A 25030-nucleotide genomic window follows, 5' to 3' on the forward strand; every position below is an offset into this window, starting at 1 on the left:
AGAGGACCAATACATTCGCACATTGGGATATTTTATATAGGTCATAGAAATATTAATAGCAAAAAAAATTTTTAACTCTTTGATGGATAAGGTAAAATTGTCTTTCCCACATTGGATAGCATACCTTATGGTTTCAACTCTTATTAGTTCAAATAATTCATCTGTAAATATTTGAATAAAAATGGAATAAGGAGTAGCACCATCATTTGTGTCAATATTTACTATTTCACTACCAATGAAAGGAGGAACTGAATTTGTGAATTGGTTATCTCTTCCTGAAAACCACTTAGTTGTTTTCTTCTTTTCTTTGGCCTTTTTGGATGTTTTGATTGGGTCTGTCTGTAGGTTTCTTACTGTACATGTTCTAGTTTTTTTATTTTTTGGTAAAATGGGCAAAGTTTTTTTTTCAACACTTTAGTTTGTAATGGCACATTGCTAAAATCATTAGAACTATTTGGGTAAGTTATATGACTGGATGTGGAAGGGCTAATAGTAATTGGATCATCAATAATAGTATTATTTTCTACTAAATAATTTTGATGATGTGATTGTTGTCTGATGTTATTTACAAAATTATCAAAGTTGTCTACATCATTGGCATCCATGACAACAATACTAGCTGATAAATCATCATATTCATATCTTATTTCACTGTTTATATTACCCAGGATGTCTTCAAAATGTTGAGTAGTTATATGTTCAATTTCCTCGGTGTCATTGTCATTTTGTACATTTAGTATATCAACATTACCATCACAATCATTATTATCGTCATCACTGTCACAAAAACTAGCTTCTGAACCACTTGGCAAGTCAAAGTCCAATAAATATTCAATGTCCTTGTCATTTAAATCCATAATATTAACTTTCTAAAATATTTATTAGCCAAAATAAAATATACAAATTTTTAAATAAAATTAAATGTATACGTACCTGAACTGCACAGTAGTATCATATGATACCATGTATACTTTCGTGTATTACGAAGTAACATAAATATAAAATCGTTAAAACTGTAGATAATATTAATCTTTATAACATAACTAAACTATAAAACATTAAAATATAGTCAAAAAATAATTAAAAGTAAATAAAACTTAACAACAAACATAACAAGAATCGTGTTTTTTCATAATAACGTATTATGATTTTCGAGCATTGATAATATAAACTGTATGATATGATCATAGACATATTATGATATGGACTGCTCCTCCCCCACACCCTGCCATCAGTTTATCGAAACAAGATTGTTAGAAAGAGAAAGAGCATAGTTTAGGTAAGAAAGAATGAAATATCATGGAATAATAAACAAACAAACGCGGCTTATTTAATGATAGTCATATTTATGCCACTTAATATACAACATACAATGTTTTAAATAAAGAATTTAGAATTTTTTTAATATTTTCTTAGCTCTTTTAAATGTAAATAGAGTACCTATAAAGCAATTACAAATATAAGATATGAATCTAGAAAAAAGTCACAAAATAATAACACGGAATTATAAAGTTATCAAATTAAAATATAAAAATAAATGAAATAGTTAGGTAAATTATAATAATAAAATAATAATTAATAATAATTATAATATGAAAATAATAAATTTAAAATCTGCTATTGTATTTTGACCGACTACTTTAAAATATATCTATTGATTTTTAAAATGAATAGTCTTAGTTAAAAACGATCGTATGCGTTCTTTTGGCTGACTCTCACTCAGGGTAAAGTGATTCACACGAATTCTAAAATAAGTCTTAAATATTAAATGTGTAAGTTTTAGTAAATGATTGTCTAATGGATTTTGATTCAAAAAATGATCAGATATTACTATAAAAATGTTTTTTAGATTAATTTGTGAAGAAGCTTTAATAATTAAATAGTTGATAATATTTGGTTTAGTTGGTATCAAATTTTTGTACGAGTTAAAAATTCGTTCAGCTACTTTACATAAATAGATAACATCTACTGATGGATTTATTAATCCTCCACGGGATTTAATATTAATTAATGATCCAATTTCGGTATTAAATCGAGTCAAAACTTCAGTACATTCGTCACAAATTAATTTCCTTGAAAGTTTCCGGACAATGAACCCTGCTATATACTCCACAATATCTTCAACGACTTGTTGTAAAACATTAAATTGGTTTGTATTGAAATGAATATCGTCATCTTCTATTTCTGCACATAGCATATCTAAATAAATATTGGAATTTTCAACAGGTTTTGAGGTGCTACTACTGACCCACAAAATCTTTGTCATATCCATCACCATACAATTTGCACCAGATGATGTCATTATTTCTGTATGAACTAATAGTCTTTTAAAAGAACTTTCAAATTGTAAAGCAGTGGGATTATTGTTGAAACCTCCTCTTGAACGGATTGCAGAGAAAAACATTTCAAGGTGATCTTGGCTCATTTTATACGTTAATAAAAAATCTAATTCCTTTGTTATAACTGTATCAATAAACATATTTTTGATGCTTTGTAATGAAATTATTAATCCAATGAACCCAGTTTTTCGAGTGGATTTGATGACAGGAATTATTGTTTTTGTACTATCTTTACCAATTTCACAGTGTAATGAATGCAAGTATTTAATGGAGTCATCAATAAAATTAAATATGTCAATTTTGTTTTCTCGTTTCAAAGGTTTTTTGTACTGTGACTTACTTAAGAAGTTCCTAGTGTTTAAAAAGTCAAATATATTGTTTATATTTTTACAAAATGTAATTGTCGCATTACAATTTGTAAAAATATTTAAATTTAATATTTTGGAACAATACTCTAGTGCATTTGCTACACTTGAGCTGAAAGTTTGAGCAGCTAAACGCACTTTCATTTTTTCTTTATGATACTGAATATGTCTGGTACGGATTTTTGTTCCTACATGAAGACCAATTTCTTCCTGTATAGAAACCAAGTTTTGAAAAAATGACCACTTTATAGGTTTCATGCCCTCATCATATAAAGTTTTCCAGTCACCCAATGTATTTCGACATAGTTTAAGCATGTGAGCAGCATCTAATAAAATATGTACTACTATTCCAGATTCATGCTTAAAAAAAGGTTTGGGATGAGGCATAGATAAATCAGCTCCTAAATACTTTGCCATTGAAAAATTAGATACCGTTCCATCAAATGTTAGAGTTCTAACTGGGACTCCAATTTTGTGCACTAATTCAATACATGTATTCACTAAGTTACCTTTTTCCGTTGACCCTATCCCATTTATAAGAAAGTAACCAACTGGTACTTTCCAATTAGAGTTTATAGCTACAAGCATAAAAACAAGAGCTTGAGTAGCTTTGGGAAGTCCATCACAACCATCAGTGCCAGTTCCATAATTTATATACCCCATCAATCTATCTCCTTTGTACGTTACATTTTCTTTGATGTGCATTTCATCTATTATTAGTCCACATATAAGTTGTTTTCCTTTACTTTTCATTTCTTTTAATTTAATTTCAACAGCATTCAGGGCTTCAGCCGTAAAACCTGGTTTACCATCAATACATGAATACCACTTTCGTAGGGTGCTAGGAGCTGGTAAGGAATTTTGAAAAGTTTCTCGTACAAAGTTGTAGGCATTCGGTGAATAAAAATGTAAAGTCAAGGCAAACGTACGTAAATCGGGGGAGTATGCACCACATTCATGGTTTAATTGTCTTTTTAGGAGAGCAGTTTCTGCATTTGGTAGGCATTCCTAAACAGAGATTTATAAATGTAATTAAAAAAGAAGAAATAATTGTTGATATAACTAATTTTTTATTAATTGTAAAATTCACATTAAATTCATCTACCAATAATAAAAGCTAAATAAAACAAATTAGAATACAAATATAAATACTTAACACAAGTATTAGTAATAAACATACACATTGTAGTATAAATACCAAAGAATTTATTCATACCTGCAAAAATGAAAATACAAACATAAATACATAACACAAGTATTAGTAGTAAACATACACATTGTAGTATAAATACCAAAGAATTTATTCATACCTGCAAAAATGAAAATACAAACATAAATACATAACACAAGTATTAGTAGTAAACATACACATTGTAGTATAAATACCAAAGAATTTATTCATACCTTCAGAAATGAAAAGCAATTTTCATTAATTTTATTTTCATTTTTAAGATGATCAATCAGCTGTTCAAAATTTGAAATTTTTTGCTGTAAACTATAATTTTGTACTCTTAGTTTTTTGATAGTTGATACATGTTTTTCACTGGACTTTTTAGCAGCATATAATAATTTCCGTCGACTATTTGGACTTTCTAAGTCATCTATGCTTTTGAAATCCCCAACATAATACTTACGTTTCCTAAAAGTAACAGAAAATAAAAACAAAAATAAATGTATTAAAAAAAAAAAAATGGAACATGCCTTGGTTGAGGAGGAGTTATAAATGCAGGAGTTAACTCAACAGCAGGAGGTGGCAATTTTTCATTTGCAATGTTGACTTCTGCTAAAATAAAAATGTTAGATCATACAATTTATACAACTACAAAGTAAGTAATTATTATTTTTGAGGTATATATTATTTACTTGTTATGTTTTGAGACAACTTTAATGTGGAGTCTAAAGCAGGTTTACTTGGCAAATGTTTCTCAAATACTAAAGACAATTTGATAAAATAAAATTTAATTAATACAACACATAGTATATAGTTAAATATTAAAAAATTATTAAATTACACTGCGTATCTATGGTAAGTTCTTGAGCAGTTGATGAACTAAACTCTGGAGACATTGAGCTAGTAGCTGAAATTGTCATATGTTTGATAAGTTTGAAACATTTGTAATATAGTAAAAATATAAAATAATGATTACTTACATTCAATATTAAGAACCATATTATTATCTTCATATACTTCAATGACTTCAATCATAGATGAAACTAGTATAAAATTATATAATTTATGTTTATTTACAAATTGAATTTATATTCTAAGTAATAAACTGTAATATATACCTAACTAATAATAATAATACATAGGTATGTAAATACTTACAGTTCATAAAAACGCTAGGTATGGCAGTTTTTTTTAAAACTTTTTGATTATTAACTAAACTTAAAGTATAATCAGACTCTAAAAAATGCATGCTACATATTTTAGAGTGAGTTGTAGCATTAAAGTCTGGTTGGTGTTGTTGAATAGCTTTCACCCATTTCTCCATCATACATAATGATCTAGGAATACTGTAAAAAACAGGTTGTATAAATTAAATTTTTCACACTTTTTATGTGGATTCTTAATTAAGAATATCAAGTAGGTACTGTATCTTATATACTTTATTTGATAAATACCTAGTAAATAATTTTAAAATAAATACTTACCCATGCATTTTTAGGTTTTCTGTTTTTTGAGTGCTTTCTCTGCAAGTTTTTAATGAACATTTGAAAACCATTTTTTCTACTTCGACTTAATATAAAATGAAAAATAATAAATATATAAAATGAAATAAATGAATACAAATATTTATAAATAATAATTATTATTATTTATTTGTCTATGATAAAACCATTTTAAATTGATAACTGTGTTTTTGACTCCATGAAATTATATCATATCTTCCATGATACCTAAGTTATGTCTTGTCTCTTTCTATTGATGTTAACTATTGACTTCTCTCTCTACTAGCAGTCCATATCATAATATGTCTATGGATATGATAGACATCAAATATTTCATGGAATAAAAACTACATATGTTGATTATCAGATTATACTATTAGTTGTAAATAATTACGTAATTTAAATTATTTTATCGCCATAATATGTTATGCCGTTATGGTATCATATGATACCTACGTGCATGAAGAGGTTAATTAGAAATTGAATATTTTTAAAAGCTGCTAACTGCTGGAATAAATTATTAGAATTATTAGGTGTCTCGTTTATATTATAAGAATGAATTGTTGATATATTGTTATCATGGCAATTGTTAGCTATATTTTCATTTTTAAAAAGTTGACGTTTAACTGGATATGTTCTTTCATTTTTTTTCTTCGATAAATAACTAGGACCAGGAAAAATGCTGGGAACAGCTCCTTTTTTTAATCTAATGTTTGTGTATGGAACCTTTAAAAAGTATAAAACACAAATGTAAGTATACTATTACCTAATACAAATTATAATTACTGTATTATTATAACATATATCAGTTATATGCTTGGTACCTAACTTAAACAATATTAATACTAATACAATTTAAAAATATGTAACATTAATAATTTATATTTTTGAATTATAAAGTTTAAATCAATAATAGGTATGACAAAAGTTTTAAAATTTTGGTAAGACAGAATAAACAATTGTACCTATGTTTTATATAAATCAAATAAATAAGTTGTATATGCATTGATAAATAGATTAGGTTATTTTATCCTAGCTACAATACTAAAGCTTATTTTAAGAAAGATAATACAAAATACCTATTTAAAATTAAAATTTTTAGTTTATTTATATTGATAAAATAAATATTAAATATAATATAGAACAACATAGGTAGGTACTTAAATATTGAATTAATATTTTAGGTTTATATTTACTTTAATTGGTTACCGTGGTAATTCTGATTGATGATCAATGACCAATTGACAATTGTACTTGTTAGGTAGGTACATTAATTAATTAAATTAAAATAGAATATTACATTTAATACAGAAACAATTACTAAATTATAATATAATAAGTATTTTAAGCACATTGTTGATAATTAATGGAGTAGAATTTTAAATACTTTATTAAAATACTGACTTGGTAGTTATTAATTATTATTATATTTTTTTTATTGTTATTTATTTATTATTATAATATTATATTTAGAAACATAATAGCTACCTACTTTAACATTTACATAGCATAATTGGGAATTGAATAATCGTTTACTTCATACAGGTCAATTTCCAATGAACGAATCAAAAACTGGTGAAAACATAAGACGTTTTTTGTATAATGTTCTGATGTCCAGTATAACTTTTATAACAGATCAAGGTAGTAATATGTTAAGCGCATTAAGAAATACCAATCGTCTTAATTGCAGCGCTCATTTACTCAGCACAGTACTACGGAATTTGTTTGACATGAAATATTTGGAACAAGAAGAAGACGGAAATAAGCCGATTGAACCTGTTATAACGCTATTTACAGAATGTAAACAATTGGTAAGATTCATGAAAAGCACTGGTAAAAATGGCGAACTGTGTAAAGGTCTCGTACAAGAGGTAGAGACAAGGTGGAATACTAGGTTCTTAATGTTGCAGTCTGTTCAAAATGCTCTTCCGCAAATAATACAGATACATGGAGAAAATTTCAGTCGAATTCAAAATATAGATGCAGAATTACTTACTAAAATATCTAATTAGAACCATTTAAGAAGGCATCAGATGAACTAGAAAGCGATAAACGCCCTACTATTCAGAAAGTTGTATTATACCAACTACTACTATAAAAGCATTTACAAACATATTCCAATCTACAAGAAAACATTTATAGTAATGCTGAAGAACTTACTATTAATTCCATTTTACAAAAGTTAGGAAAAAGAGGATTAGAATTTATGGACACAAAATTCAAACTAGCACAAGAACATGAAATAGTCGTATTTTTATTCCCAAAATTCAAGTCTTTAAAAATGTTTTCTGAAACTGATAAAGCTCGTATTATTGGAAATATTGAGTTGAAACTTTTGCGAATCGATTTAGAAGAAGATAATAGACACACTAATCTTCAAGAGGTGAACAACATTACAGCAAGAAATCCTAATCCTTCAGGAAACTCCACTTTTTCTGGATGGGAAGATGACGAGAATGATACAGATCAATCAAGAAATTATCCTAGGTACAAAAAAGAGGTTGAAGATTATAAAAACAAATACTTTGAAGTTCAAGACGATAACATTTTGGAATTTTGGAATAATCAAAAACACATTTTTCCACTTTTGTCTATTTTGGCGAAGAAATTTCTGGCCATTCCAGCAAGCAGTGCAAGCAGTGAACGGTCATTTAGCGTTGCCGGAAGGGTAATAGAAGATGGCAATAAGGTAGATGGCATTCTCTTATTGAACAACCATTTCAACTCCCAAAAATGAAAATCATTACTTTTATTTTAAGATTATTATATTATGTTTTAATTTTTAAATTTTGTGATAATAAGGTATAATCACTTAATAATAAAGATATAAATGTTATTTTTCTTTCAAATACTTTTCTCGCTTTTTTTAATATTAGTAGTTAACTAAACATTAAATAGTTAATAAATACTAATTTTAACATTTATTATTTTGTTTTTGTTTTTGTCTCGGGACCACTAAAAAAGTTGTATGGAACCTGAAAACTGCTTTCAAATTAGAAAAACCTCGTTTCATAATAATTGGGTTACAAATATATAGATGTAAGATTACTTTTCTATTTACTTTACCATTTGGTAATATTCATTTGAATATTAGCAGCTACTAGTTATTTCAACCAAACTAAATTTTTTACAAAATTTGTTTACTCAAAAATTATATATAAATACTTAAGTAATTTAAATAAACATTACTTTTTACAATGATATATTCAACATAGTGTTATAGAAATATAAAATATATTTATTACAAAATATTAGTAAAAAATGGTACTATAAACCAGTCCTTAAAGGAAGTCCTCTGTCAAAACGCGAGTCTATTAACTCCGGGAGCAAGCAGTCCATGTAAAATTTTATTAAAAGAGGCTCAATTTTCTTCCAAAATTCATTGTTTTTAATTATTTTATCAACAATCATTCCTAGGGAAAAAAATAAAATTTTAAACATTATTTCTCTCAGCCATGGCAAACTAAATCCCGGCAATGCCAGATTAGGATAGCTAGTAATATTATAAGCTATAAAATAATAATATAAAACTAAATAATACCTTTAGGAGTCCATACGGCAAAGTAACAATATTTTCTATCAGTAATGTGTAATTGTCCCTGTACTTGGTAGTAATAATCGTGAGAAGTTTTTAATTTTAATTCTCCTTCAATAAGATTCATAAACTTCAATTTTTTATTTTCGAAAGCTTCTTGTGGTGTGTAATCTTTTATTGACGCTGGACATTTAATTTCTATAAGGGAATTATTGTCAATCAAACCGTCCGGGCTAGCTGCTAAAAATGTTAATTTTTTATCAACAAACAGACCACATGGCATAATATTTGTTCCAAGTTTAATTTCCAAAGCTTCTTTTGCTAAAGGTTCATTTTGAATGCCATACCTAAATAAAAGTAAAAAAAAATTAACAAGTCATTATTAACAAAACTGATTTTTAAGATATAAAAATGTAATTGTTACGTAATGTACCTTGTAGCTGCATTTCCACTAAACAACTCATAAAGAATATATTTCACGGTACTTGCACGGGAAGTCGTGTTTCCTAATTTTGCGACTTTACCGAAATTAGAAGCTGTGAGTCTTAGTTTTCGTGTTGTCGCCATTCGTCGCATTTTAATTGGTCCGCTGTATTTCGTTCTAAAAGTTGTAACTGTTCGGACGAGAGTTCTAACTTTTTTAAGAAACAGGCTTTTTTTGTTTCATATTCATCATATGGCATATCAATAATTTCACTTTCAGTGTGAAACTGTGAACGGCTCCATATTCCTCATCTGGCCCTTGTGAAATGTTTTTTTTAGATGAATTTTTATAAAAAGTGTTTAACAATTAAGTTGAATATAGTTTAGGTATCTATAACCAGTAAATTTTAGGAATTGGTTAAACGAACCTTATAGACTGACCAAAAAGTAATCTCCTTTGGGTAGATTTATTTCGTGAATTTATATTTCTTTTTATAAATTTTTTTGTGTACATTCCTGGACTGTAATTAGTGGCTTTTTTATGGAGGTATCTAATATAACTTGGTCCATAGTTATATGCTGTTACAGCAGTAACACAGCGAGTCTGGTATGATCCTATGAAAAAAAATAATTGACCACAAATAATCGTAAAAATATATTTATTTAAATGTTTAAATTGTTTTTTTTACCCCTTAACGAAAAGTTGATTCGTTTACCACCTGTATATTTAGCTACAATACTATTATAATTTTCCACGCAATTATTATTTACAAAAAAAATTAAACTTTCACTATGGTGAGCAACAAGATTTTTTGCCGAAATTATATCTTGCCATAGACCACATTGTTCCATTTCAGGAATTAAATTTATTTCACCTGGTTTGACTCCAGTACAAAAATAACTAAAAATTAAAAAATAATAATTATTATAATTTTTATTTTTTTATTTATACACAATTTAAATTAGACTTCTAACGACCTAGCACACTTATCATGACAACCAAAAACATGGTATGGTCCATTATCTATGTCTTCTTTTAAAAGTGCTACTTTATAATTTGTTGGACAATCCATTTTCATACGATATTTAATTGCGTTTGTCATCTAGCATCAAATATTGAGTAATGATAGATATTTTCAAAAATAAGAAATTATAATTAAAAAGTGAATGAAGTGATTACCTCAGTTTTAATCGCTTTTCTTTTAAGTTTTTCCTAAATAATCCTGGTACAACACTACCGTTAGAGCTCTTCCGTTTAGTCGCTATATCTACTAGTCTATTTAAATAATTTCGGAGTATGTGGTTGATACATTCAATCTTTTTTACATCTAAGTTATTGCCATACGGTTTTGCTAGCATAATTTTTTTTAAAACACTAGAATCTCCATCTCCAATAAGTTTGTGGTAAATTATATTATGCATTGGAATACTCTGGCGAAAACCCTCAACTATTATATCAGCTTCCATTGCTGTACTAGTACCATTCCAATTTTTGTAACACAAATGTACAGGTGGGTCTTTATTATTTGCACAAGCTTTTTGGCAAATACTGCAATATTTATTGCGAACTCCAATAAATAATACCTTTTTAGTTCGATAACCTACAATACATGCCTAAAAAATAGACAGACATTTTTAAAATTTTTAAATTTATTTTACATAGATAATAACATTGTTTATATAATAGATATATAATAGATATATAATAAACTATTTTTACTACCTATATTATAGTAAATATATAATAATAATAATAATATATTATTATTATATTATATATTATTAATAAATAATAATAATACAATATTATTTATTAGTATTATCAGAGTTGAGCATCATTCGATTATATTTGTATTTTGTATTAGCATTATGTTTGAAAATTATTCAATTACATTTTTATTCAAATAATTTTAAAAAAATCATTCTTATAATATTTTATTTAAATAATTATTTAGATAATATTTTTCCCAACTCTGATACATGATAATTTACTATATATATAATCATTGATAATACTTACAACACCAGATGATGCGTTGTAATTATGTTTATAAGATCGTTTTGACCAGGCACCATCTGCAACAACAGTGATCATAGGTATACCATCACTATTTATGTCACCATTTTCAACAGCAAGTCTTGCTTCTTCCTTACCAGCCAGCTCAATAGATTCCCACGCGGTATTTTCGGTTTGTTTGGCTAAAACCTGATGGTACTTTTGATAAGTCTTATTACTCATACATGGCATATCTAATATGGATGAAAATTGTTCCAAGTTTGTAAATCCTTGTCCAGTATTTACTGCCGCAGTAACAATTGCTGCGTTAATAGACAAAGATTCACTTATGTCTGGCGGTTCGGAAAATATAACTTCTTTTTTTTTGCACAGGTTGCATTCAAAATTAAATTCAGAAAAAAAGCCCTTTTTTATTTCTGATTTAAAAACAAGATTTTGAATACTACAATTGAATAATTCGTGTTTAATTGATTGTAAACTATTCAAAAAATAGTTAATATTAATAATTCTTCGACCACTTAAAAAATGTCTAAAATAATAAAGATACATTGAAATAAATCGCTAATATGTAAATTAATTTTGTACTATAATAAACAAAAAAAGTTTAAGTCCGAACTATTGTAAATATTAACTATACTAAAATATTAGCGCTAATATTTATTTATAAACCCTTTGATAATTTGGACATAAACTATAAAATTTATAGATAAATTTACTAACTTGTTATTCTCTTCATCCAAATTATTGGGTGAAGATAATTTAAGGTTGTAATTATCACAACTATCATTTACGAGATTTTCTGGTAATAATGATAAAAAATCGTTTTCAAAACTATCATCAACAAGGTTTCTAAAAATATAAAAGTAAAAATTACGTTTCAACCAATTAGATACCTACATATTTATGTTGTATTAGTTGTACTGAGCAATTCATTTAAACGTGAAATACATAGTATTTTGTGATACTTAAGTACCTGTGTAGATCCTTGTTCAATAATTTTATCTCTTTATGTGCAATACAATTTTGGTTAAATGCTGATGGAGATAAAAAATGAGCAGCTGTAGGTGTAGGCACATTCACATTTTTTGAATTTTGTGTGCTCTAAAAATTTAAAAAAACACATTATCAAGTACTGTTGAATATTTCGCTATTTTCGTATTTGGATAAAATGTTATGCTATAAAAAATGTTATGTTGTATTATAGAGATGCAAATACTAACCGTATCAATTGTAGATACTATTCGGTTTTGCAACAGTGTCAATGTATTGCCTTTATTTTTTTTTCTTCTGCTTAATGGTGGCTTTTTCTTGAGCCGTATATTTTCCATGTTAATTAATTTAATTTAAAACTATCAACGATTAAAATAAAAGCACACAATTAATTATAACTGAAAGTCCGAAAACTTGTAGGTTTCAAATAAATAACGCAACTGGCTGTCATAAGTAGTATGCGGTTTACTGGCCGCTAAAATAAAATGTGGCTTCCAAGCGGCCGGTTTAATAATACATAGGTTTTTGACTATCTTTTATAGATATGACTTAATCTTTTTTCTTTGGTTAACGCTTAATCTTTATGGTCTTATACTTTATAACTTTTGATAAAAATGCTTCAACATTTCGTAAAAGTATGGACACGGATGCTCAGTTACGTATTCATATACACAATATGTTAGCAAAAGATTTTTATTTAATTGCAAGTAGTGATTTGTCAACTATAAATTGTTTAATTAATAAACAAGAAAATGCCTAATGTCATAAATATAGTTTATGGAAGTGATATGAACTTGTATGTATATAAAGAGAGGGGTAAAGAAAGGAAAGTTTTACAGTAGTTTTACTAGACTTTTTTTATTTTTTGACTGTTTATTTGACAAATAACGTTCAATGTCGTTGATCACAGAATTATATTTCATAATGTTTTACATTAGTTCAATTGAAGACCTGGGGTCAACAACAAGATATGTCCATGTTTTGGTCAAAATCACATTTTCACGTAATAAAATAGGAAAAAAACTGAATCGTTTGGTGCAACAATAAGATATGTCCAAACAAGTTTTTATTACTTCCTTAAATTATTATTAAAAGTAAAGCATTACCTATAAGTGTATACGTTGTATGTACCCTAAAACTTAAATCTACCAATTTTAAAAATTTGAATTTTTAATGTTTTTTTTATTTTCTGAATAAAAATAAAAAAAGGACATGTCTGGTTATTGCCCCCAGGTCTTCAATTCATACACAATAATATTATTGTTATCGATTATAATAATGATTCACCTATTTGTGTATTGTGTATAAAACCAGATATTGCGTTATCGCCTTATCGGAGACCGCGTAACGTATTGACTATTGTTAGAAAAACCAACGAGGGTGACTCTCGTACGCACACGCACAAGTCGGTTAAAACAGCTACTGTTCAGGATTCGTACATTTTTTCCGTCAAAAACTACCAATTTTTCTTCAATCAGTCCGATCGTTGTATTGATGCGATAACACTTCTGAAAATTAATTTGAATTCAGCGTGAAGTATACTTGAGATCGGTCAGGCCACTTTTTCAGTTTTATTTAATAATATTTGTTAAACACTACTACAATATTTAATATTTTTCAAAAAATGTAAATCAAATTTGTGAAATTTTAAGGTCAAAATTAAAAAAAGTAGTCCGACCGATCTCAAGTAGACTTCATGCCGAATTCAAATTCGTTTTCAAAAGTATTATCACTTCAATACAATGATCGCACCGTTTGAAGTTAAATGGGTAGTTTTTGACAGAAAAATTGACTGGCATCCAATAGCCTTAAACTCAAGCTTATCCGTATGATAACTTAAATTTAGATTTTTCTAAAAATAATTTTACCTTATTATATGATATGTATACATCATTTCAAGAATCATACTACGAAAAAAATATTCGGAACCCAATATTAAGTCCTTCTACTTTTCTAACAAACGCCCCAATTGTAGTTTATCGATACTTCGAAACAGAATGATTCAGCAACAGCTTCATCAGTAGATGTTCAACTAGAAATTGAAGCATCAGAACCTCTTACAGGTGTAACTGCTTATTGTTTATTAATTCATGGTCGTATTGTAGAATATGTACCTTTCACTAGAGAAGTAAGAAAACTAGTATAAATAATTTAGAATTAAGGATGTATAATATTTGATGAAACAACATATTAATAAATTATTTTTTTTATTTTAATCAAACAGTGTTCTTATTCAATAAAAAAAACAATTATTTTTTTTTTAAAAAAGTGTGTAAAAATCAATTTTAGATGTGTTTTTCGTGTTACAGGGAAAAAAAATGGCTTGAGGCGGAAAGTCCTGCTTGATTTTTTAAAATCTCCCTGCTCAAAAGTGCTCAGAACATACATTATGGTTTTTGAAAAACAGTGTTTTTTCGTGTTATAGGGAAAAAAAATGGCTTGAGCGGGATAGTCCCGCTTAAACTTTTAAAATCTCCCTGCCCAAAAGTGCTCAGAACATACGAATACATACTACTGGAAAATCAGTTTTTTATTATGATAGTTACGGTAATCTCTGCCCGCCGCCGCAATTAGTGAAATATTTTAAAGGCTGTGTTATCGAATATAACTATGAACGACAACAAGCATACAATACTTTCAACTGTGGACATTTATTTTTGAAATTTTTAACCGAAAAACAATAATTGCATTATTGCATTATTATTATTATTATTATTATTTTATAATATTATTGTCGTCGTCATCATCAACATCATGCCGTCTCAAACACTATCGCTGAGTGGAAACAGCTCCGAGTTAGAATGTCATTTTTTTCCATCCATAGAAGTGGGAGATAAATCAGAAATCGGACTTCTAAGTATGCAGACATACAATTCCATTCCTAACGTCGAAACTGGATGTGATACTCTACATGTTATCCACAGCAATCATCCGCTGCCCGTTAAAATTAAAATACCTACTGAATGTTATGAAATAATTGTTTTGGAAACTAAAATACGTGAACTTCTGAAGGACATCGGGGTGATTTTTTTTAATTTGTCAACTAATAGTAGTACATTGAAATGCACCATACATTGTAATAGTGATATCGATTTGAACGTCGAAGATAGCATTGCGCCGTTATTGGGTTTTGATAAACGTATTTTACCCCGAAATCATAGACATGAGTCCGATCGCGTGGTGAAAATTATGAACGTCAACACGATAAAAGTAGAATGTAACTTGGCCACAGGCTCATTCGACAACGGACTTCAATCGCATGCGATACCCGAATTTTATTCGATCGTACCGCCGGGCTATAAAATAGTCGAAATACCAAAATATAGCGTGTTATATAAACTGAAAACAAATACGATTGATTTCATTCGAGTTTCGCTGACCGATCAAAACGGGAAGTTAATTAATTTCCGTGGTGAAGCCGTAAATATCAGACTGCTTATAAAAAATGGGTTTGAAATTTAATTTCAATAAATATACTACGGACAATGGTAATGCACTCATTAATGCCGCGATTGCTGACAGACGCACACTACAAGTCATCACCGCCGCCGCCACCGGTTTTCATAAAAAAGTTAATAGTAATAATATTAAAAAAAAAATAATAATAATAATAATAAAAATAAATTGTTAACACTCGATAATCAGAAATTTTTACGCTTGATCGCAAAAAAGTAGTTATTTTTTATTCGTTAATTTTTATTTTACAATATAAACACTATGGATAAATCGTTCTTAGACGTGAGTGGTGCATATGTAAACGAATCGCCTATTCGAGAAATGTTTGTGTATTCCTTTTTACTGTTTTCCACGAGTGCGTTGAATAATGGTGATGAAATCCGTATAGCAATTCAAAACCAAGATGCACATACGTTACCGAGCGATAGTTTTATCTATATTGAGGGTAAAATAACAAAGCCCGATGAACTTAAAACAGAAATAAGTTTAGCGCACAACGGTCTAATGAATTTGTTTAACGAAATGAAATACGAAATTAACTCTACCGAAGTACAACGGGTTAAAAAACCTGGGATAACTAGCGCGATGAAAGGATATTGTTCGTATTCGCCTGCCGACGCGAATATCTTGCAAAACGCTGCCTGGGATATCACTGGTCACAATGCTAATTTCATTAAAGACGGTTCGTTCAGTGGATGTATACCGTTAAAGCATGTTTTCGGCTTCTGCGAGGACTACAAGCGAATACTTGTGAATTGTAGCCAACAGTTGATATTGAATAGATCGATGTCGGATTTGAGTTCGTTACATTTTACTAGCGTGATTGGAGGAGACATGAACGCTGAGACGGTTAAGGCCTTGGTGAAAAAAGTCAAAGTACAACTGACGCGAGTACTGTGGAAAATACCTGTTATTAAAGTTGACGATCGGGAAAGATTAAAATTATTGAAAATCGTCGATAGCAAAAAAAATATAAATTGCGCTTTTAGAAATTGGGAGCTTTACGAGTATCCAAATCTGCCGCAGACGAACAAACACTCTTGGATGGTGAAAACATGTTCGCAAGTAGAAAGACCTAGGTGTATAATAATCGCTTTTCTCACGAATTCACCCGGCACCGTATCAGACGGTTATAACGTTGATTACGATACATGCTCGTTGACGAACGTTAAAGCATATATTAATTCGGTCGAATACCCGTACGAAGATTTCAACGTAAGTTTCGATAAAAATCTGTTCACAATGTTCTATCAAAATTATGCAGATTTCCAAAAACATTATTACGAACGATTTAACGCTCAACCGTGCCTGACGAGAGAAAAATATAAAGAGTTGGGTCCATTTATCTGCATAGATTGTTCACGCCAAAATGATGATGCTAAAACTTCAAGCATCGATTTACGCGTTGAAATAGAAGCAGCTAATAATTTCCCAGCCAATACAGCCGCATACTGCTTAATCATACACGATCGCATCGTTCAAACAATCCGTTTACGGGAGAAGTGAGAAAACTATTATACAAATACATATTGTATATTATATACCATTTATGTTTTTTCTTTAAAATGTATACTATTATTTTATAATAATAATAATAATACTATGTAATATGTGATATACGATATCCAATATTTATAATTAGGTATACTTTATGGATGAATAAACTAATAATATTAATAAATATAATGCGTTTTTTTTTCTATAATATAATATAATATAATAGATAATATATATATAGTAATATTAATAATGTATGATGTATACAAATCGTATTTTATGATAATATGAATAATATATACAACACGAACGTTATGTTATGTGACAATATAATCAATGTTTACAATACACATATATATTATTATGCGTTTAATCAGCTATTTTTCCTATCCTTGACCGACGAGTGAGTGAGAAGCAGCTACACATCAATAGTTTGTATAAGAGAACACCGTCGATCCATTGATCGTCTCGAGTGAAATGGGCTGTAAAAATAATGCACGTTGTATTATAATGTATAATATAATAATATATAATAAAGTAATATATTACCCAATTATCGCCACCGTCACCGCCGCCATCGCCGTCAGCATCGTTTATACAGTCTTTGCCGTTTTCATGCATTTTCTTAAACCAACGCTGAGCGAGTTGTTTGTATGCAAACAATTTTATCTGGTTTGTAAAATTGTTTTCATTTTTCGCGACAATGTTCATTGTCGCTAAATCGTTATGGATATTGTGTACGATCGCGATAATTTCTTCAACGGTCGATGTTTTTTCCACGTGCACATTAGCGTTTAAATATGTCGCAACAAGATCGGTTTGTCCAATCACGGCGTCACGTATAATGTTAGATTTCAATGCAACCGTTTCGTTGAAAATCCATTGCATGTCTTGAAGCTTTAGTAGATTTCGTCTACTCAATGATACACGACATCCTTGTTGGTGATGAGATTCAACTACCAGCATATTATCAACGCGATAACTCGTCTTGGACAGTGTAATAATTTCATCTTTGAGGAAAAGCCTTTCGCGACTTTTAACCGGTGGGTCACATATTATAGATAGAATATTCCCCATCAACGAGTAAATACGACGTAAAAAATCAGTTGACAAGCATACAAACCGTGATGGTGTAATTATTTGTATAGAAACGTTGAAATAATTAGACGGATCAAGTCCGATGTTGATAGACTTGCGACCGGTAAAGTCTATGGTGAAATTAGTTGTATCGATTAAATCGACTGGTGACTGTGTATCGTGCGGACGCGACATATTTACATCAGCTAGTTCGACGCCGAGTTGCGTCATTTGTATTAAATTAATAATAAAAACGAAATTTAACTTTAAGGACGAAACAAAACACACGCACACTTGCTGAACGTTCAACAGCTACACTTGCAATGATCTGTGGTTACATATTATATTCTAACAAGCGTGCCACGATGCGATTAAATAATTATCTTAGTTAATAGATCATCCGCGCCTCCGCGGCACGCGCTAATATCTTTCGAAGTATAAACTAAAATATAAGTATATTATTTAATATTAGTATATTAGTATATTGCCAATAAAATCTGTATATTAAGCATATTCTAGAGTATATACGTATAGGCACCCTGATAAACACATTCCATTCCATTTCAATGATAAAATAAATATATATAATTATATATATATAAAGTATATACTATACTATTCTAATATATATTAGGTGGGTGGGGAGGCCACGAGCGAGGAATGGCGGGACACCGTGATATACATGGGTCGGGAAGTCAGGACGGAGTAAAGCTTAGGGCGGTGGCTGGTCGGTCGTACATATACGTTGGGTACTATACTATATAGAGTATATACTATACTATACAGAGTATATACATAGTACACAAAAAGTATATACTATACTATACTATACTATATACCATGTATTATATTATCATAATATATTATTATAATATATGCGAGTGGGGAGATACAATATATAGTATATAAAAAGTATGTCTACCCTGATAAACACATTCCATTTCAAAGATAAAATTAATAAATATATATATTATGAGTAGGCGTATGCTACGTATACAAATAAACAAATGTGATATATAATGTATGTATATAATATATATATAAAGTATATGCTGTACTGACGTATATACATATACGTATATAATATATACATATAATGGGTGGGCGGCGGCCGGCCACTGGCGGTCCTCGGCCGGAGCCATCCGCGTGACGTACGAAGGCCGGGAACTTGTTGAGGGGGAGAGTTTAGGGGGTTCAGCGACGTACAGTGGGCCGCGTTGGCCGGCCACGTGACGCACACGGTCCGAGACTTGGGGGAAGGGGAGGGTTCAGTGACGTACACGGGCTGGGGACTTGGGGGAAGGGGAGGGTTCAGTGACGTACACGGGCTGGGGACTTGGGGGAGGGACCTGGGGTTCTGGGACGTACAAAGGCCGGGAACTTGGGGGAGGGGGAGGGTTCAGTGACGTACACGGGCTGGGAACTTGGGGGAGGACTCTGGGTTTCAGTGACGTACGTAGGCTGGGAAGGTGGTGGGGAGGGGATGGTTCAACCGATTCACGTTACGTACATAGGCTGGGAAGTTGGGGGAGGGGGAGGGTTTAGGGTTCACAGAAGATTGCGGGGGAGTGAAGTGGAGAGGGCCCAGTACCGGCTATTTCATACTACTTACCTTAATAATAATTTATTAATTAAAAAGCGTACTTACATAAATAATATTTTACTATAGTGCTCAGAATGGTGGTGCCCAATGCACTCAGATTTTAAAAAACTGGTAAAATTAGTCAAACCGTCAAACCAAGATGACGAATTAATTATCAAGCGGGCAAAATCCAGATATGCCTATTGGTCCAAAGGAGACATGGTAATCTAATTATGGAGCATATTTTTATACTCAATATTCAGCATACATTAAATGAATAATTTACCATTACAGCCTGTAATGATAAATAATTACACTGCTATATGAGAATAGTAACGAAATTGAAGAGCAATCTGATAAATATGTTGTCGAAGCAATAGGTATTAAATATTTTAAATATTCACTATTCAATATAAAAATAATAAAAAATTAAGTTTTTTCAGGTATGTTATATAAGTTATATAAGTTTAGACAATGTGCATTTTCATTAAATAGGTACAATATTTGTTTGTTTTAATATTTAACTATACTTTTAATTTCAGGTATTCTTAGTGAATTACAGAAGTGTACATTTTTTGAGTTATTTTTTTGAATAATAAATTATGTTTTATCGTTATTATTATTGTTATATACTATATCGTTAAATACCTACCTAAAACTTAACATGATATATGTTATATATAATTTCATGATGTGGGCATTAAATGTTTAGATATATAATAATATTATATAATATATATATTACGCTAAATGTGATTAAAAAAATTACGATGTCTCGACGGATTTCTTGGGTAAAACGGTGCTAGACGCCCGATTCGTCGCGGCTCGGAAACGGCTCAAGTGCTCGAGATTCTACGTCGGTTTTCAACTCGAACTGTAGTCGATAGGTATCCTAACGCCTAAACCTATCGACTATATAGGATTAGGCAGGTATAACTAGAACGAATCCCGCTCCGGAGGTATTTCCGGCGGCGCTTCGATTAACACTGCGGGTCATTTTTTGCATTTTTTTTTCGATTTTTTTTTTACACGATTTTATATTTTAAAATTGTTGTTTAAATTCATTATTTTATAATAATAGCTGAACCTCATATACCAATAAACCAGAGGCGTGCCCAGGATCAAAATGTAGGATAGGCCCGGTTATAATTATTTTAGTTTATATGTACACAATACACATTATTTTTTTTTTTAGAAACTTAATAATATTTTTAAATTGAATCAGAAAAAATGATTATAAAATAATATAGTACAACACAATTTATTCCTCATATTTGACTTGTTGATAATACCTAAAGTTACATATTAAAAAATAAAATTAAGTTTTTATATAACTGAATAATACCTAAATGAATGCAAATGAAACAATAGTTTTTTTAATTATAAGTACATAAAAATATAAAATATAATAATCATTTAGTGAATTGAAGTCTTCGATTTTTCAATTTAGCAAACTCGTCAACAATCTTTGTAGGATCCTGAATTAATTCAAAACTTAACTCCCTCTCAATAGAAATTAACGCTAAATTATGAAGACGTGTAGTAGACATAGATGTTCGTAAATAAGTTTTTATCCTTTTCATTGTTGAAAAACTTCTTTCGGCCGATGCTAAACTTACAGGTATAACTAATACTCGTTCAATGACTTTTTTAATTTCTCCAAATGACTGCCCCATAATGCATATTTCGTTGTAAAAATCTATGATATTTTTACAACTACTGTACATATTTTTTGCTAATTTGCTTTGACTTATTACTTGGTCAGAGAAATAATTATCATCTCCATAATAATTTATACACTTTAAAACAAAATCATCATTTAAAAAGTTTGTTGATATCGGATTGAATACTGAAATAGCAGTTAAAAATTCTGAATTGTTATTAAATCTTTTTTTCATTTCATTCAACATATTATCTATTACTGTAAAATACATAATTCGCAATTTTTGAGTCGTAGTTTTATTACATTTTAAGCCAATTGTTGAAGTAATTACATAATCACTTAATGTACTATTAATATTTTTCTGTCTTTTTTCATAATTATCCATAGAGATATTTAAATTTGAGCTTTTTTATAAAAGTTATTGAAAAATTCATCCGAACGTAAACTTTGAAGCTCTTTTATTGTAGCATCAATTAAATTTAAATACTTAATTATATCAAGAGAAGAAGATTGTAAATGTATTGAAAGTACGTTGATAGTTGATAAAAGGTTATCAAGAAATGTTAAACAAATAATACGTCAAACGATCGAAATTGGTTTAATAATCCTTTGGCTTCTACGGCCTCTTTTTTTTTTTGAGCTACTTGACAGTTGTGATAAAGCTTTTATGACATGTTCACAACGAATTAAAAAAAAATGAATACCTTTATATTTTGCAACCCATCTAGTATCACTATGTTGAGGGACTTTTAAAATTGTTTCACAATCTTTTTGGACATCAGAAAATATTTTATAACGTAAAGTTGAACTCGATTGAAATGCATAAATTGCTTCAAGCAATCCAATCGTATTGTCAACAACCTCAACTGATTTAGCAACATCGACCAAAACTAAATTAAGCCGATGTGCATAGCAATGTATATAAGGGCATTTGTTTTTAGAAAGTTCTCTAATTTTTACTTGTACGCCATTCGTAGAACCAGACATTACTGATGCACCGTCGTAGGATTGACTTATACATTTTGTAATATCTAAACCAACTGAATTTAAAAATTCGATAATAGAATTAGTTAGGCCCAGTGCATCTAATTCTTCTACTTGTACAAATCCTAAGAACCTTTCTTTTATAGTTAATTTATGTACATATCTGACACATATTGACATTTATTCAAATGTTGACGCATCACGAGCTTCATCAACAATTAAACTATAAACCGAACTACCTTCATTCACTTCTTTAATAATAGTTTGTAAAATGACATTTGAAGACGCAAATAAAATATCATTTTGGATTTTATTTGATGTATATTTAGCATTTTTAGGTAGGGACTTTAAATTTATATTAAACTTTTCATTTTCCAAACATAGTAAATCTAATAGTTCTTTAAAATTACCTTGATTTTTTGTAGTTTCTAAGTCGTGTTCGTCTTCATTTGACTATTCGATTACATTATTGTGACCACGTAAACCTATATCCTGTCGTGCGCAATACAAAACTGAACGAATTACACTTTTTAATACTTCTCGATTTTTATTTATATTCTCTTCGACATGACTATTCATTTGAGTTGTAACAGCTCCTATACTTTTTGATGATATATAACCTTGATATTTGGCTAACGATGTTTTATGCGAATCTGCCGAGTTATGTTTTTTTGCCATCCCCGAAATATTTTTCCAATTATTATATCCTGTGGCTATTAAAATATCTTGATGCTTTTCACGAGATATAGAACTAGTAAAATGACGACAAAAAAAACAGAAAATTGCATCCAATTGAACAGAATATTCAATCCAAGGATAAACTTTGTACCATGAACTTTGAAAACTACGTTGTTTTTCACAAATTTTACGACGTGGAAAATTGATAATCGGCTGAATAGGTTGTTCATCACTATTTAAGCTAATATCAAGCACATTTAAGCTATACGAGGAAATAGAAGACTCGTTAGAAGTTGAGGTAACATTTAATTTTAACATTTTTGTTTGTGGTTGATCTATTGTACTATCGTCATCGTTCAATGTCCTTGTGGGTTTCGGAATAGGTTTAAAAAAATGGCTAATCATATTTTTATTTTTATTTAATTATTAGTCAAGTTATAATCAATATAAAATAAAAAAAGTACTTAGGTTATTCTAATAGTGTACATAAACAAAAACAGACAAAACGATTTCCTCGATTGGCTCGGTTACACACAAGTCACTATAATACGTCTACACACTACACAGTACACACTGTAATAAACTAATAAAATATATTTTGTAAACCATATTCATTATCTTATATCAAATTACGATTGTCGGCAGTGAACGGTCAGTGACGAATGTATAAATAACTCACTTCGGGTGTATTATTGTCTATTATTTACTATTTTTAGCCGATAAGCAGTCCTGTGGCTACAATTGTTTGCGACGAAGGAAAGAATTATTAATAACGTATAAACGCTTGCTATAAGTGGGTAATAAATAAATAATCTTTGTTCCAAAATGATTCAATTACATATCGTATTATGAAGCAAAAAATTGTATAAAATTATGTTTCTTGAAAAATATTAATAATTATTATTTGAAAACAGGGTAGGCCCGGGCCTACCAGGCCTACCTGCTGGGCACGCCACTGCAATAAACTTTCGGCATTTTTTTTTTCTGTCATAGATCGTTGAATTATTATAACTTAATAATAAATATAGTTTTACGTATACGATTTTATTTTACGCGTGTACTTATTGCCATCGTCGAGAGTCCAACGATTTGTCGATAGCGGTGTGCTAATATATCAAAAGACTATCTTATCGTCGACAACAAATTACTCGTGTAATAACATATTGTAAATCTATTTATTGTTTATTCGTCGGTAAATTTCCTACGACTATATCATATATTACACATATTTTGTTTTTTTGTACGTTATAGTTAAGTCTGTTGCAGATAATAAAACCAATAATACCTGCACTATAGCAAACACCTTATAATATATTAAAATATCGAGGACAAATATATACACATAGAGTATAATAACAAAACTGATGTATTGTAATAATAAATATATTAATATATATATGCAAAAACAAAAATTCGTAACAGACATAAATGTACAATATATACATAATAATAAAATATTTAAAAACACGTTACGTTTAACAATATACATTTAATTTAACATACGTCCACAATATATAAGTGTGTGTGCGTGTGTCAGTATAATAATATATAATAAAATAAATATAAAAAAATATTAATAAAAATGAATAAAATTTAAAATTTATTGTTTTTGCTGTAAAAAAAAGAATTAAATACATTAATTACAATAATATAGTAAAATAATTTTAAACATAAATGATATTACTTACATTTTTTTTTTCGGCCGCCTCCGCTGCCGCACCCGGGGCCACCCGCTCGGGCCTCCTATTGGA

The 25030-nt window shown here is 29.3% G+C and overlaps 4 protein-coding genes across 7 annotated transcripts; 1 reads left to right on the forward strand and 3 right to left on the reverse strand.

The window, feature by feature from the left end:
* Nucleotides 1–1326: 1326 nt before the first annotated feature.
* LOC132926955 (THAP domain-containing protein 1-like) lies at nt 1327–5520 on the reverse strand. Of its 4 annotated transcripts, XM_060991383.1 has the most exons (8): nt 5360–5519; nt 5034–5221; nt 4856–4918; nt 4717–4782; nt 4568–4636; nt 4406–4487; nt 4121–4343; nt 1327–2684 (listed from the first exon to the last, which is right to left on the reverse strand). In XM_060991383.1, exons 1-8 carry the CDS (start codon nt 5428–5430, stop codon nt 2676–2678), a joined length of 771 nt encoding a protein of 256 aa, XP_060847366.1. In that variant the 5' UTR covers nt 5431–5519; the 3' UTR covers nt 1327–2675. The 4 variants fall into 4 exon arrangements, with proteins under 4 accessions (XP_060847366.1, XP_060847367.1, XP_060847365.1 ...); XM_060991384.1 differs by lacking the exon at nt 4121–4343 and having other exon boundaries at nt 1327–3145; nt 4392–4487; XM_060991382.1 differs by lacking the exon at nt 1327–2684 and having other exon boundaries at nt 3755–4343; nt 4406–4484; nt 5360–5520.
* Nucleotides 5521–8644: 3124 nt separating this feature from the next.
* LOC132925974 (uncharacterized) lies at nt 8645–10408 on the reverse strand. Its single transcript, XM_060990329.1, is given in 8 exon segments — nt 8645–8790; nt 8919–9259; nt 9346–9469; nt 9472–9619; nt 9622–9653; nt 9777–9950; nt 10121–10236; nt 10311–10408. Coding segments are annotated over 8 exon segments (1179 nt in total).
* Nucleotides 10409–15096: 4688 nt separating this feature from the next.
* Nucleotides 15097–17304, forward strand: LOC132925976 (uncharacterized). The gene is made up of 3 exons (XM_060990330.1): nt 15097–15241; nt 16079–16685; nt 16788–17304. Exons 1-3 carry the CDS (start codon nt 15097–15099, stop codon nt 17302–17304), a joined length of 1269 nt encoding a protein of 422 aa, XP_060846313.1.
* Nucleotides 17305–17720: 416 nt separating this feature from the next.
* On the reverse strand, nt 17721–18603 carry LOC132925977 (uncharacterized). Its single transcript, XM_060990331.1, has 2 exons — nt 17845–18603; nt 17721–17777 (listed from the first exon to the last, which is right to left on the reverse strand). The coding sequence occupies exons 1-2, from the start codon at nt 18601–18603 to the stop codon at nt 17721–17723; spliced, it is 816 nt and encodes a 271-aa protein (XP_060846314.1).
* Nucleotides 18604–25030: the final 6427 nt, after the last annotated feature.

The sequence above is a fragment of the Rhopalosiphum padi genome, chromosome 3, assembly GCF_020882245.1.
Source record: "Rhopalosiphum padi isolate XX-2018 chromosome 3, ASM2088224v1, whole genome shotgun sequence".
NCBI lineage: Eukaryota > Metazoa > Arthropoda > Insecta > Hemiptera > Aphididae > Rhopalosiphum > Rhopalosiphum padi.